Source organism: Anopheles aquasalis, chromosome 3 (assembly GCF_943734665.1).
Source record: "Anopheles aquasalis chromosome 3, idAnoAquaMG_Q_19, whole genome shotgun sequence".
NCBI lineage: Eukaryota > Metazoa > Arthropoda > Insecta > Diptera > Culicidae > Anopheles > Anopheles aquasalis.
In genome coordinates, this window is record NC_064878.1 from 60,676,049 (window position 1) to 60,689,382 (window position 13,334).

Below are 13,334 nucleotides of genomic sequence, written 5' to 3' on the forward strand. Positions count from 1 at the left end.
GCAACAGGCTCACAGAGGTCAAGATTTCGGTACAGGTAGAGGCACTGGTGGCGTCAAAAAATCGTATCACGCGCATTTTACCGAGAGGAGAAAACAAAAACCTTAAACTGCTGTTGCTTTCGCATAACAAACTGCGCAATATTTCCTGGATATCGATGTTCCCGGAGTTGGAAACCCTCGATCTAGCGTACAATGAAATTGAAACCATCGTTCCCGAGTACTTTCCACCGCAAACGAAGCTGGAAAAGCTGCTGCTGAACAATAATCGATTGATGATTTTCGATCTAACAACGGTTTCACTGGAGCAGCTCCATGTGTTGGATCTGTCCCACAACCTGCTATCGTCGGTGGAGCGTAACAGTGCATTATTCGATCGACTGGGCAAGCTTTACCTTCACAGCAACGGTCTCAAGACGCTGATGCTATCTGCCAACAACAACATACAGGAAATTCAATTGGCTAATAACGACTGGGACTGTGCGAACCTACGTCATCTGCTCCAAGTAATCAACGCAAGCGCTATCTCGAGACGCGACGAAGCTTGCAAACCGGACTATATAAACGTTAGTGAGTTGTGCTGTAAAGAGCACGCCGCTTGAGTGATGGCGAGGCCTACAAGTTCAGCTTGAAAGGGATCACTCTTTTTTTTCTTTTGTTGGACAATCATTTGTGGGAAAGCATTTTAATGTTTTAAAGCTACAACCATTTTCACCCCAAATTAGCTAATGCAATAAAAACGAGTTTTTCATTCTGTTTATTATCCATTATCTACACATAAAGAAAATGAATATGCTGTGTTGAAAATTTTAACAAGACACCCCTGGTCAGTGTGTTTGAGCGGACGAGTGCTTCCATCTTAATTCCGATCCAACAGATCACTAACGATCATCGGAAATTTTGCGATTTGTAACGGGTCGGCTAAGAACCTCTCCCAAGTAGACGCGAATCCAACCGCCGATTGATCTCTCACGAGAGATCTTCTGAACATCCTTAAGATTGCATTAAAAACATCGCCTCTCAGGCGACCGACAAGCATTAGCGTCTCAACATTCGAGGCGAACGGTAAAGTGAGCGAAAGTGATCTGGAACCGTGCCCGGTGGCGAAGCAAAAGGTTATCAGTATGGCGATTCACAGCCGACTTCCCCTGTTGCTGCTGCTGTTGAGCGTACTCACGGTGCGTAGCGAAACTCTAAGTAAGTAATCACAACTTTTGACTGCTGTCTGCGTACTTTTCTTAAATTGTTTCCTTCAAAACGTCGTTAGAATGTGGAAAACGATTGTTAAATGTACAGGGTCTAGTAAGGGGAGGAACGGATGCCCTTCCGGGTGACTATCCTTGGCACGTGGGAATCTTTAACTACAGACGAGTAAAAACTTCGGACATGTTCACGTACATATGCGGTGGAACGATCATATCACCTAACTTTGTGTTATCAGGTATGGTTAAATTAAATGAGATCCAAACCAATTATGTCGCAGAACGCAACTAATGATCGGTTTGCACCCTTAGCCGCACATTGTGTAGTGAGTAGCGCAAGAGCCGATCTTTGGAAGCACCCCGAACTGTTCTATTTCAGAGCTGGCGCACACAACATAAAAAACGAAACTGATGGCCACAACTATAACGTGTCGGAGATAATAGTGCATCCTAAGTTCAATCATGAAACATTCAACAACGACATTGCGTTGCTTCGCTCGAGCGGCGACATATCGTTCGATAATCCGAGCAAGGTGTTCCCTATTTGTGTACCTCCAGCGAAAGCAGATAAGGGTGCAACCATACAGGAGCTATTGGGCAAGAAAGGTTTTGTCGTCGGTTGGGGAACTACCGAGGATGAAGCAACGAGCCGGATTTTACAACAATTAGAGGTCAGTGCGCTCAGCATGGATAGCTGCCGTAGCAAGGTTAAAGAGCATAATCGCAAGGTTTTGGACTGGGATGTGATGTTTTGTGCGCGCGGCGAGGTGAGCGATACGAACGTCTGCACTGGTGACAGCGGTGGAGGGTTAATCTACTTCAAGAATGAAATTGGGTACCTCCGAGGCATTGTGAGCTTTGCTCCACGTGAACAGTTGGAAGACGGTTCGACAGGCTGTGACCCGAATGGTGTCGTTGGCTACACTGACGTTGCGCGTTACATTGATTGGATCGAAGAGTATAAGAAAATTGTCGCTCTGCGAAACTTGCTGAATGAACCAAACTGTGGTATCGACCCACACGAAAACACCGAGATCGAAACGGAGAAACCTGTATTCAACCAATACCCTTGGAATGCATTGCTGGAAGTATACCGGGATACTGATAAACAGACGCCTATATTTTATTGCGGTGGCGTGTTAATACATAAACGGTTTGTGTTGACGGTTGGCCATTGTGTAACTGGCATTCCCAAGCATTATACACTGTAAGTAGATCCCGATGCGCCGGTTGCCATGCATCTCAGCTAACGCATTCGTCTCACTTTTCCGCAGGAAATCCGTACGGCTAGGAGAGTTCAAACTGTTCTCACCGGAAGACTCTGTGGGTGATAGTAAGATTAAACACCAATCGATCGACATCAAACAGATCATTCACAATCCCAAGTTCAATAAGCCTCAGTATAGCAACAATCTGGCCTTGATTGAACTGGTGCACGATGCGGACACCTCAAAACCTAACATAAAGCATATCTGTCTACCGAGTCGCGTCGAGTACGTACAGACCAATATAATGTTAACCGGATGGAAACGGAACAAACAGCTCTACCCGACGCTTTCGCGAAATATGATGAACTGGACCTCGACTGATGAGTGCAGATCGCAGTACAAGGAGAAGGGTGTACAGCTGCCTGAATCATCGGATATTGTTTACGGTACATTCAATGATCTACCGGAAAAACACTGTGACAACTATGGCGCTGGCTCCGCTCTGCAGTACATCAAACACTCGGACGGAAAGCGACGCTACTTCTTGGGCGGTTTGATGACGTTCAACTTTCCGGCATGCCGCTCAGAGAGTTGCCAAATGTTCGCCACCACCCTCAGCAGTGGTTCGTGGATTCAGGAGACGGTGAATAAGGCCGAGACGCTTAGCGAATAGTCAATTAATGTAGAGTGTGTTGTTTGGCGGTACTTATGTGTGGAATGGTTACGAGTTTCAGACGAAAGATGATCGTTAATGATCAGTTATGGATAATAAATCAACATTGTATCAAAGAGATCCCAACAAGTACGACACAATGACGATTTGCTTCACATTACATAACTTTTCCCACTCATAAAGATGTTGTAAATAAATAACGAATAACTTCTATTGCTCAAAGTCTCTGCTTAGCGAAACAACCACCACAAACACACATCCGTTACTAAGCCTGGTTTATCAGTTTGTTCGCATGGTATGAGTTGATTAAAAAATCGCAGAACAGGCCAACATAGGTCATCCAATGATTACAGTTATCACTGTTGTCCTTGCAAGAACCGGGAGAACATATTCTAGTCGCTTGATACCATTATATTCAGAAACTTCCGAAAAATCCTTGCAGACCCCTGCTGGTGCGAAAAAGAGTCTCGGCCATGCACAACAATGTTGTTATGTTGCATCTTGATGTCTTTTGGTAAGAATTTTGGACAGCACGGTCACAACAACAAGGACTCCGTTCAGAACATGATCTATGATCCGGCTAAATGAAAGTACACACCACATATTCGAAATTTAACGCTAGTAAAACAGGCGTTCATGCACAGCAAGTTGAGTGTGATGATTATCAGCCGACCTTTCCCCTTAATCGATGTAAAAAAACCCACACTTGTTGCCCTTAGAACGCATGCTCGGCAATAGGTGGCTTGGGGTAAAGTGTCGTGCGCATTAATATGCTCTTTCAAACGCTGGTTATCAGTCGGTACGTAGTGGGGATTTTTGCGAGATTGTGAGAGGACTCGCTCAGTGCCTGCAACGACCTTCTGTACAGTCTTATCAGCAGCAGCAGGCTATGCAAACTGCAAAAAGATCCATCTGCTCTTGCTCAGCGATCAGTTTAATTCCTGAATCCGTGCCGAGTGGTTCATTTGAGTTAATCATGTCCAGAATTGGCGTTGCTCTAGTGAGGTATACTGGTGTTGGTGCAAAAAGTTTAACGAATCAAGTGCTTTTCTTAACACAGCGCTGCTTTCCGTTTTTCATTCCGTTCGCAGTTTCTGTCTGATTTGCCTGTTCTGCGATGCATTGGGTCAGATCGTATTTCCAGGTTATGACACTGAAGAGATTGCCCAAAGCCCTGTCTACTGGCAGCGCCACAGAACGGCAGACCGACAGCCACTGATTTCGTGTAAAGAAAATGCGGTAAATTACGATTGCCTCTTTAAAAATGTTCACATCGGCGATTCAGAGGTAGTGTCGTTGGACCGCTTTACTGATTATGAACAACCGTACGCCTCGAACTATACGTCACTGGCGTTTGCCGACTCAACTATCAGGCGGTTGTCCAAAGTGTTTTTGCAGGTATACCCGAACACCACATTGCTTACCCTGCAGGATCTGCAACTGAGAACAATCGACCGTGATGCGTTTGTGCATGGTGGGCAAGTGCAACAGCTGTATCTCAGTTTCAACAGTTTATCACAGCTTGAACGTGGACTGTTTGATAGTTTGCATTCCCTGCAAATAGTAGCCCTGAATAGAAACCGCCTTTCGTACCTTCCGGTGGGTTTATTTGCCCACAACCCAATGCTCTTCAGTGTTTCAATGACACACAACAGCCTTACGCGCATCGACGATAGAACCTTCACCAACAATCCCCAGTTGGAGAGTGTCAATGTTTCTAGCAACAGTATCGAACACTATGACCTGAGTCTACTTTCTGCGGCATACGAGATCGATGTCAGCTATAACCGCCTCACACAAGTGAAGCTTCCTGCAAGGTTGGGAAGGCTGTTTGCCTCCAACAATCACATCGAACGCATAGTGCCAAATGGACAAAACAGAGAACTGAAGGAACTGTCCCTCTCGAATAACAAGCTATCGAACATTGCCTGGGCAGCATTGTACCCGGGATTGGAAGAACTCGACCTATCGCACAACGAAATAGAAGAGGTCAAGAATCTGCATTTACCAAAGCTGAAGAAGCTATTGCTGAACAACAACCGTCTGTTCTCCTTCGCCCTCGTAAAGCTACCAGTGCAGAGGCCACTGCGAGTGTTGGATCTGTCGTACAATCAGTTAACGTATGTGGAAAGCAGCAGTGCGGTGTTCGACGGACTACACCAGCTGTACCTGCACAACAACGAAATCGTCACGCTCAAACTCTCATCCAACAACATCTTACAGAACGTAAGTCTCTCGTATAACGATTGGGACTGCGCGAATCTGCGCACACAGCTCGAGGTGATTGAATCATCTGTTATCCTGGACAATGATGCGGCCCCCTGTAAAGACGGTTACATTATGGAGAATCAGTTGTGTTGCAAGGAAGCCAAAAAGGCGTACCTTGATCGGTTGTTGGAGCAGATCCGACAGAAAAGTGTGTTTGAATTAGCGAAGCGACTCCAGTGCGACGATTACCAGCATACGGTTGTGGATATTGATAAGTTAAACGAAGCTCTGGCAACGGCCACTGTCCAGTCGCCCGATACGCTCAGGGACGAGGTCAACGAATTACAATCCACAGTTACATCCTTAACCGCTGAGAAAGGCTCCAACGAGCAGCTGCTCACCACTGTTAAGCAAAACCTAATCTTCAACATGGAACGATATGGTGCAGACTATGAAGGCTTCGACACACCTCGAATGATGGCGGACAAATTAATTACGAAGCTAGACGCTCGGAACAGTGTTCGTAAAAACCAAACCATTTCGCAATGGCAAGCGACTAATGAGAAGAACGCTGAGAGAGAAGAGCTGAAAAGTGTCGCTGGACAGCTGGAGACCATTTTAAGCAACAAAAAGGCAGTTAACACTCAGTTAAAGCAAGATTCGGCAAAAATCAACCAAGAAATCAAAAAAATCCAAGCCAGACTGAACGCCAACGCGGCTTCACGCCACATATACGCCTAAAGTAATTTTCAGGACCTTTCCGGCAGTAAACGCGATCATCTGGTTTTATGTCACGTTGGGATGGGATTCTACATAACAGCCCGCAGGGAGCGGTTTTGAAATCGAAATTTAATTTAGACAAGAATAAATAGTATGTTGAATGCAAATCACACAGAAATAGTGGCCAGTCTGTCTGTGATGCTGTCCGATTAGCTTGCATTTACTAAGGGGATTCCCCTGTAGGTTAGGTTCATTTTTGTTTTTGAAAACATAATAATGCGGGCTTATCAGCTGTTTATTCTCTTCCACTGGCGCTTATCGATCAGTCCGAAATTGAAGCTACTGATTTTAACGAATTCACGTGAAAGCGCGCGCTTCAAACCAACATGGCTCTGGGTTCAAGAGAACAAGGTCGTAGCTGCGTGCCGCTAAGTAAGTAAGGAAGGAAGTAAAAGATTTAATGAAAGCAGTCTGCTAGTAACAGGTAATTTATTTTTTAGAATCATTCGTGGCGAACAATTCTTCAGCATTGATCGAAACAAAGTGCTGGGTTTTTTGGCAAAAAGAACGAGCTCTTCTAACCAAGTGGTTTCGGCTAGGATTATGCTGGGCTCCATCAATGGTGAAGGTGCTTTAATTATTCGCTTGGTTTTTCATGAAGTTCCCAATAAAAAAGGAGAATATAAGGTTTATCAGCGGAACTTCCAATATCGTTCGAAACCCGCCAAATCAAGGCGCTTATTCTGTACCTGGCGATTTCGATAGCCTCCAGGCGATGATTCATTTGGTTCATTTTGTGTTCATTTTGGTATTCACGATCGCCTACTGTCGAGTGCATTTTTGTGATCGACAGCAGGCGTTTTGTTTACATCGAGCAACGACCGACTGAAAAACGATTATAACGTCCTGATTATGGATTAATCATTTCTTCCTGCTAATCTTATACTATTATTGCTGTATCATTGCTATTATCTTGACATCAAAAATCATACTTCTCGCTTTTTGATAATACATGTGTTAAAAAATGGTAAAATATACCGTTGTTATTAATCAAAATGGAAAACGGATGGCTAGTTTGAGAAAAATCTCGAAAAAACTTAATTTGGCTAAACGAATGTCTACCACTGTAAAATAAACCCTGATGGTGCTGCCTTTGTGACTTTTCGGGCAGTTTCAAGACTACTCGAAAGAGAAAATTTCGGAGTTCCCCGCTCCTCTGACTCCTCATCCACCTCCAACACCGGGCACGGATCACGGTACGGTAATTTTGACGATTTTTTGACGATTTTTTGACGATTTTTTGTGGCGTAACCATTCCACTTTTTTTTTTCTAGTGAATGGAATATTATTGTACAACTTTTGAAGAACATTTGGTATAGTTTTGAGCAACACTCATGTACAAACTATTCCATGGCATCAAATTTTTCATGTCGTCGAAAAGTTACTTTTTACGGTGCCCATCGTAGTGACATGACTGATCATCTGAAACAGTGTAAATCGATATTCGTTAGAAAGATTATAAGCTTATCTAGGTAATCCCGGAGGGTTTTTGTTGATATTCTTGTTTTTCGAGTTTTGGCAGATTTTTGAAGTTGAAAAAGTGATGCTTTTTCGATTCTGCCACAAAAAACGAGCTTTACAGAATTGTTTTAAGAAAAGTATAAACAATTTTAATAATATCTCGACGGGGTTACCTGGCAAAAAGTGTGCAGATTATGTGTTAAAAATTTCAAATCGATCGGCCCAGTAGTTTTTACGGTACGATTCAAAGTAGCGAGCTACATGGAACCTCGTATAAAACGCGGATTTTCAAAAATCTGTATCTTTGTCAGTTTTTCCTCGATTGATCCAAAACTTTTACACAATACTCTTGAAAGAATCAGCTTTCAGGGAAAAATGTTAAAAATATGTGTCACAAAAAAAAATTAAATACCGAAGTCCCCCCTTAAATTAAGTGTTCTGTGCACGTGTTTCCCGAAAACTACTTCAGCTTGACCACCGTCCACTCAGGTTGCTCCACAAACTCCTATTTTCCGATCAATAACTCCAGTCTCGAGTGGAGAGTCGATCCTTTAACAAGCAAACTTAAGGTTCACTTAACACCACAAAATTATGCTTCATGGAGATAGATGGAACAACAACTCCAGTTTACTGCTGAAAAGATAGAAGGTACCAGCGGAGTAGTATGCGAACCAATTTTCCGCCACAAAACGACCTCCGAGCGGCGAGACTGTTAGCTGTTTTCCTATTTAACGTGCGCACCCTCCATAGCGTCGAAGACCGCCCGGGGGGAGGCTTTGGGGAGAATGCTGGTAGCCATTCCGGTTCGGTTGTCCTGGCAGCGGAAAAACCGGGCCAGTAGCCGGCAAGCCAACTGCTGCTGCTGCTGCTGCTGCCGCTGCTCTTCGTTGATCAAACCAAAGACCGAGGGGAGCCCGTTTTCATAAATAAACAAATCGCTTTCTCTCGCTCTCTCTCTCTCGTTCTCTTTGGTGGGGGCCTGGGGACATCCTTCTCAGAATCCAGACATCGGAGAGCACGTGAGCATGCCAGAGAGCGTCCTGGCGTATCCCCAATGGATCCACGAAGGACACGAGAGAACGCGGGAGAGCCACAGAGACCGCATGCAACGGAAACCGAGAGCGAACGAGGTGGCCACCCGAAAGGATACGACCGCGAAAAGGACTCCGAAGCCGAACATTATTCGGCGGGAAGGGAGACATTGGTTTTTTGGGGGGCAACAAGGGGGATGCTATGGCCGCCGTCGCTGCTGCTGTGGAACCGAATCCGAATGTCGGTTGTTCTGAATGGTACCGAGCGGCGGGCGTCTCGCTTTAGATAAGAGTAGACGTTCGAAGCCGGCAGATCGAGACGACGTTTTCGCGTTTTCCCGTTCGCCCGCCTCACGAGATCCCGATTGGATTGGCAGCAGCAGCCATCGCCGCTGTCGCCATCGCTTGCCGCCGTCACCACCAGTGGTGGAGTCCCTGGTCTCTGGTCGTTACACGCGCCACATCGCAGGATTCGCGGCCGCTAGTGTATGTGTGTGTTATTGTGTGTCCTGGAGTGAATTTCTGGAGATACACAACACTGATTAGATCCAAGCAGCTCGTTCACGTGGTGCAGGTGTAGTAAGTGTCACGGAGTGCTTTGATGGGGTTCTATTGAAGTGCATTTCAATTCGAAAGGCAAGCCGCTTGCGAGAAGTGATGTGAGGCGTTTTGCAGGACATGCTGTTATCGGAGATTCCTCGTGATGACGCCATGCTGTGTTGTCAGTAGACGCTTAAAATACTGTTTTATCGTGCTCGTTGGTGTTGCTCCTGAACCACATCCCGAACGCAGCAATGGATTGCTTCGATAAGGTCGTGGCACCTTCTTGGAGCACAGATTCCTTCTCATCTCCTGCTGGTATCGGCGGACGCCTTCCAGGAAACGCAACCCCAAGCATCCAAGCTCCTACCAGAGGTCGCCCAGATCGGTCAGACATTCCGGAAGCTGCAAGCTGCCCCCAAGAGATTCAAACTGGTCTCTAAGTCTCAGTGCCTGCCTTCTGGTTTACCTCGGTTTTGGTGCCGAGCTGCTACCTGGGTGCTGGATAATTAAAAAGTCAAATCACATCCCACCACCGGCATCGAGGGACTTACTAGCGTGTGTGCTGTGTGGTGTGTGTTTTGTATTCTTTGCTTGGTGGCGTCGGTTCTATACCCCGATAATGGATTGGAACCACCACCCGCACCCGCCGGTCAGCGTCGTCGCGACAAATGTCTAGCAATTACGCTACGTCATCAGCACCCAGGATGGCCAAAGCAGCGGGTCGGTCCCCTCGTCTTGCTTTGTTCGCCTGCATCCGTTCTGTTCTGTGGTGGTTTTTTTTTCTGGATGTCGCCGGATACCGTGAGTGGCTGGTACCTGCTGCAACGAAGCGTAACCCCGTGCTAGACCCTTTACCCTCGGCACCGATCACGTCACGGGCTACGATCACCCCTTGTTTTTGGTGTCGGTGCGGGTTCAAATGCTGCAATGTGGGAACTGGCTGGCGTGGCGTTTTTCGGGGGTGATTCAAACCAACAAAAACCGGAGTTCCCTTTCCCGGGGTCACGATGACGACGATACCGCGAACGCCGCTCCACCGTTATCGAGAGCTCCACACGAAGCGCTTCCCAAGCATTGGCTCTTTAAAGCGGAAGAATATCAATAAAAATCTCGGCCTTTCGCGGGCCGACGCATTATCTTATCATCGCCGGTGCCCGGCCAATGTCTTAACAGCATGGCGGTCTCTCCATCGCCCGCCACGATTAACACCCTATGCCCCGGACCAAATCGCGGTTTTGTCACCAAATGTGAGTGCAAAATAGACCACTCAGCAACCCGAGAAATCAAAGTAGCATAAGTTAACAGGGAATGCTCGGTAGTTCGGTATGGCGCTATCGAAGAAGAAAGCAACTTCCAATTTGTCTAAGTCTAAGTATTTGTTTGTCTGAAGTGGAGTTACATTAGGCCGATGTCTCGATTAAACACACAGAGCATTCGCGCTAAGTTCCTCACGGACGCTATGAAAGCACTCAGCTTGGTTTCTCGGGCGCGCGCCCGAGTGGCTCATCGGGTTGCAGCGCGTCGCCGACACTCAGTCGGTTTACGCACGCGGGTGGCACTCGCGCATCAGCCTTCTCGTGAACCGGTTCGCGATCGTGCTCCGTTCCGTTCTCCGGCCACCGAGAGATTACGTTTCATACGCTTCGCTTTCGTTGTTCCGTTGTTTGGTTTGTTTACTTGTGTTTTTACCGGGTAGAAGCCTGTGTCTTCGTTTGTGTTCTTCAACTGTTGATGCTTCTACTGTTATTTTAGTTCTGCTGATCTTCTGCATCTGTTGGCCGATCTGCTGGTTAGTGAGTGATGCTTGCAACGCATCTCCGCGTCGGCACTGAGGGTCAAGATCACTTTCTCTTTCACCACCGGTCAGTTTCGTGTCACTATGTATGTGTGTCTGTGTGCGTGCGTGGGTGGATGTCTGTGGCGATGACCGCAACCTCCGGACAGCAGACAGTGGGACGCGCAAAGTGACGCTGTGATTCGCGCTCTGTGTGTGGCCGTGAAGTAACTAATCATTTCCGCCCGTTTGACAGACTGGAGTGCTCCCGCTGGCCCCTCAGAGGGGGTGGCTGGTTGCGACCGGTTGGCAGCCACCCTCGGTGTGCAGTTGTGTCGTGTTGAACCAGCACGACTCCCGAGAGATGCTTCCCAAAATAGAACAACAAGCGCACACATACATGGTAGCCAGAGTTGCACATGATTGCCGATGGAGAAGGAGGAGGAGGAGGGGATATCAATTCACATTTCGGGGCACCAGCACCGAGCAGCAGCAGCCGAGAAGCAATAAACAATCAAAGCACATGGAGCGCGACGAGGAAATGCGTCAGCTGCTGCTGGAATCTCAATCTTGAGAGCTCCTCTCGCCTCGCAATGTTCCAGGCCCCACTCCCCCCCAAACCACGCCGTACCGGCACGAGATCGTTTTGTGTGAGATATTTTTATCTGGATCTCGCGCTAGTGCCAACCAGCCGTAGGCATGATCTCATAATTCCCGGCTCTCCGCCACTGCATTGTGTTCGAATTTGCCTACCGCCTGCTGCCGCTGTTTACTCATTCTAACAAACCCGTTCCCTCTCACCCAACCCTCAACCCCTCCATTGTCTTCACTTTTGCAGGCGAACTAACGCACACATAAAACACACGCAGCAATTCAAAGTGTCAGCAGCAGCGGCAGCAGCATTGGAGGTGGTGCATTCCAAATGTGAGCGCCATCAAGTCGCACCGGAAGTGTGTACCAATCAAACGTCCGGTTTGCTGGAGCTGTACCAGACAACGCCACGGCAGTAACGGTGCAGCATTATTGTGCAGCAGTGCAAGTGGCAAGTGCAACGACAACCTTCGATGATAAGACAACCGAACAACCGCCCCAAGTGAATCGAGTGAGAGTGAACCGGCGTGTGGTGTGCTCTGAGTAAATAAAAAAAAAGTGTCCACAAGCTGAGGCTGAGACCGATCACGGCAGCATAATGGCCACCAGCTGGTAGCAAACGGGATTTAGAAGCCCGGGAGCCCAGGAGGTCCAAGTGTTTCCGGCCAGCGGTTTTTTAATCCAAACAGTGTGTATGTATCGTGCGTTGTGATTTGTGCGTAGGTTGAAAGAGGCCAATCATTATGTGCCAATCACAACATCCAATAGTAGCAGCAGTTTAGAAGGGATCGCGAGTGTTCGGTGTGTCTGCAGTTTGGTGACCCTTTGGTGACCTCAACATAAGCAGCATTAAAAGCAGTAGGCTACAACAACAAATCAAAGGAAGCTGCGGCAGTTTGTGACGACGAAGACGACGACGACGACGACGACGACGTGAAACCGAATGCAGTCGGAAGGAAAAACGGTGAAAATCATGTGCATCATGGGCGAACACGGTCCGGCCACGGTGTTCCGGTGAACGGCCAACGTCAACGCGTTCGTCGTGTGTTCCGCAAGCAACCCCCACCAATCCCCCGTCGTGTCCCGATGGGGTGCAAGTGTTGAGATCGCGGTACCCCCCACCCGGTCCGTCCGCGAGTGATTGTCGTCCGTTCGTCCGTTGTTCGCGTCTTGAAGTGCTTCGGTTTTTATCACTCGTGCGCGTGTTTGTGTGTGATAGTTTGGGTGTGTGTCCCGTGGGGTCCTTGTGTGTTTTACGTGAGAATAAGAGAGAAAGAAAGAGGAAAAAAGTGAAAGAAGCGAGGAAGCAAAAGGAAAGAGTTAAATAGCGAGAAGAAAAAGAGAGTGCAGAGTGCATTGTGAAGCCCCGTTTTGGCGCCATTTTGCAGTCCCCGTTCCCGATTTGGCACCCGGAAACCGGAACCGGAACAGCAACGATGGATATACTGCCGAGCGGCAGCATCTTCCGGGAGCTGCAGATCATCCACGACACCGGATGCTTCTCGTCGGAGTCTTCGATCGAGGATCAATGGCAACAGGTATGTGCACCAGTTGGGTGAATTGCATCGAACCACTGCATGCAGCTCTTATCAACGCTTCCTGGTGCGGGCGATTGTTGGCCTGAAATTTGCTAGAAATTGTCGGCCTACCATTGGGTCTCCCTAGCTCGGTTCTCGATAGTTAGCACACGCTATCTCGTTTGTTGGCGTCTCGGTCGGTTGGTTGAGTCACAACGTGTGTTTTCATGGCCACGGTACTGGTCTGGTTTTGGTTGCACTTGAGTATTGCGCGCGACTTCGACACTTGAGAGGAATTTTGTGAAAGAAAAAAGAAATGCTCGACTCACGACCTATCGTAGCTGGCCGG

General features: G+C 47.5%; 4 protein-coding genes across 7 annotated transcripts in view; all 4 read left to right on the forward strand.

Moving 5' to 3' along the window:
* The window catches only part of LOC126575282 (leucine-rich repeat transmembrane neuronal protein 2-like), a 1,606-nt gene extending 790 nt beyond the window's left edge, over nt 1-816 (forward strand). The window contains exon 2 of the mRNA XM_050235905.1: nt 1-816. This exon is cut by the window's left edge and continues 641 nt beyond it. Within this exon, the coding sequence (XP_050091862.1) occupies nt 1-599 (599 nt within the window). The 3' untranslated portion in view covers nt 600-816.
* Nucleotides 817-825: 9 nt separating this feature from the next.
* Nucleotides 826-3,276, forward strand: LOC126575275 (polyserase-2-like). The gene is made up of 4 exons (XM_050235890.1): nt 826-1,194; nt 1,265-1,438; nt 1,512-2,406; nt 2,474-3,276. Exons 1-4 carry the CDS (start codon nt 1,122-1,124, stop codon nt 3,078-3,080), a joined length of 1,749 nt encoding a protein of 582 aa, XP_050091847.1. The 5' UTR covers nt 826-1,121; the 3' UTR covers nt 3,081-3,276.
* A 719-nt stretch (nt 3,277-3,995) lies between these two features.
* On the forward strand, nt 3,996-6,178 carry LOC126575271 (leucine-rich repeats and immunoglobulin-like domains protein sma-10). Its single transcript, XM_050235885.1, has 2 exons — nt 3,996-4,085; nt 4,172-6,178. The coding sequence occupies exons 1-2, from the start codon at nt 4,057-4,059 to the stop codon at nt 6,027-6,029; spliced, it is 1,887 nt and encodes a 628-aa protein (XP_050091842.1). The 5' UTR covers nt 3,996-4,056; the 3' UTR covers nt 6,030-6,178.
* A 4,492-nt stretch (nt 6,179-10,670) lies between these two features.
* The window catches only part of LOC126575278 (Krueppel-like factor luna), a 212,732-nt gene continuing 210,068 nt past the window's right edge, over nt 10,671-13,334 (forward strand). The window contains exons 1-3 of one of the 4 annotated variants that reach the window (XM_050235900.1): nt 10,694-10,770; nt 10,856-10,892; nt 11,716-13,006. In XM_050235900.1, coding sequence (XP_050091857.1) covers nt 12,905-13,006 — 102 coding nt within the window. In that variant the 5' untranslated portion in view covers nt 10,694-10,770; nt 10,856-10,892; nt 11,716-12,904. Of the gene's footprint in view, nt 10,893-11,715; nt 13,007-13,334 lie in introns of all 4 variants that reach the window. The other 3 variants (XM_050235902.1, XM_050235901.1, XM_050235899.1) reach the window with 3 other exon arrangements.

Coding starts and splice junctions, on each gene's coding strand:
- LOC126575275 (XM_050235890.1), top strand. CDS start 1,122: ATGGCGATTCACAGCCGACTTCCCCTGTTGCTGCTGCTGTTGAGCGTA. Junction 1,195..1,264: donor GGTGCGTAGCGAAACTCTAA/GTAAGTAATCAC, acceptor AAACGTCGTTAG/AATGTGGAAAACGATTGTTA. Junction 1,439..1,511: donor ACCTAACTTTGTGTTATCAG/GTATGGTTAAAT, acceptor TTGCACCCTTAG/CCGCACATTGTGTAGTGAGT.
- LOC126575271 (XM_050235885.1), top strand. CDS start 4,057: ATGTCCAGAATTGGCGTTGCTCTAGTGAG. Junction 4,086..4,171: donor ATTGGCGTTGCTCTAGTGAG/GTATACTGGTGT, acceptor TTCCGTTCGCAG/TTTCTGTCTGATTTGCCTGT.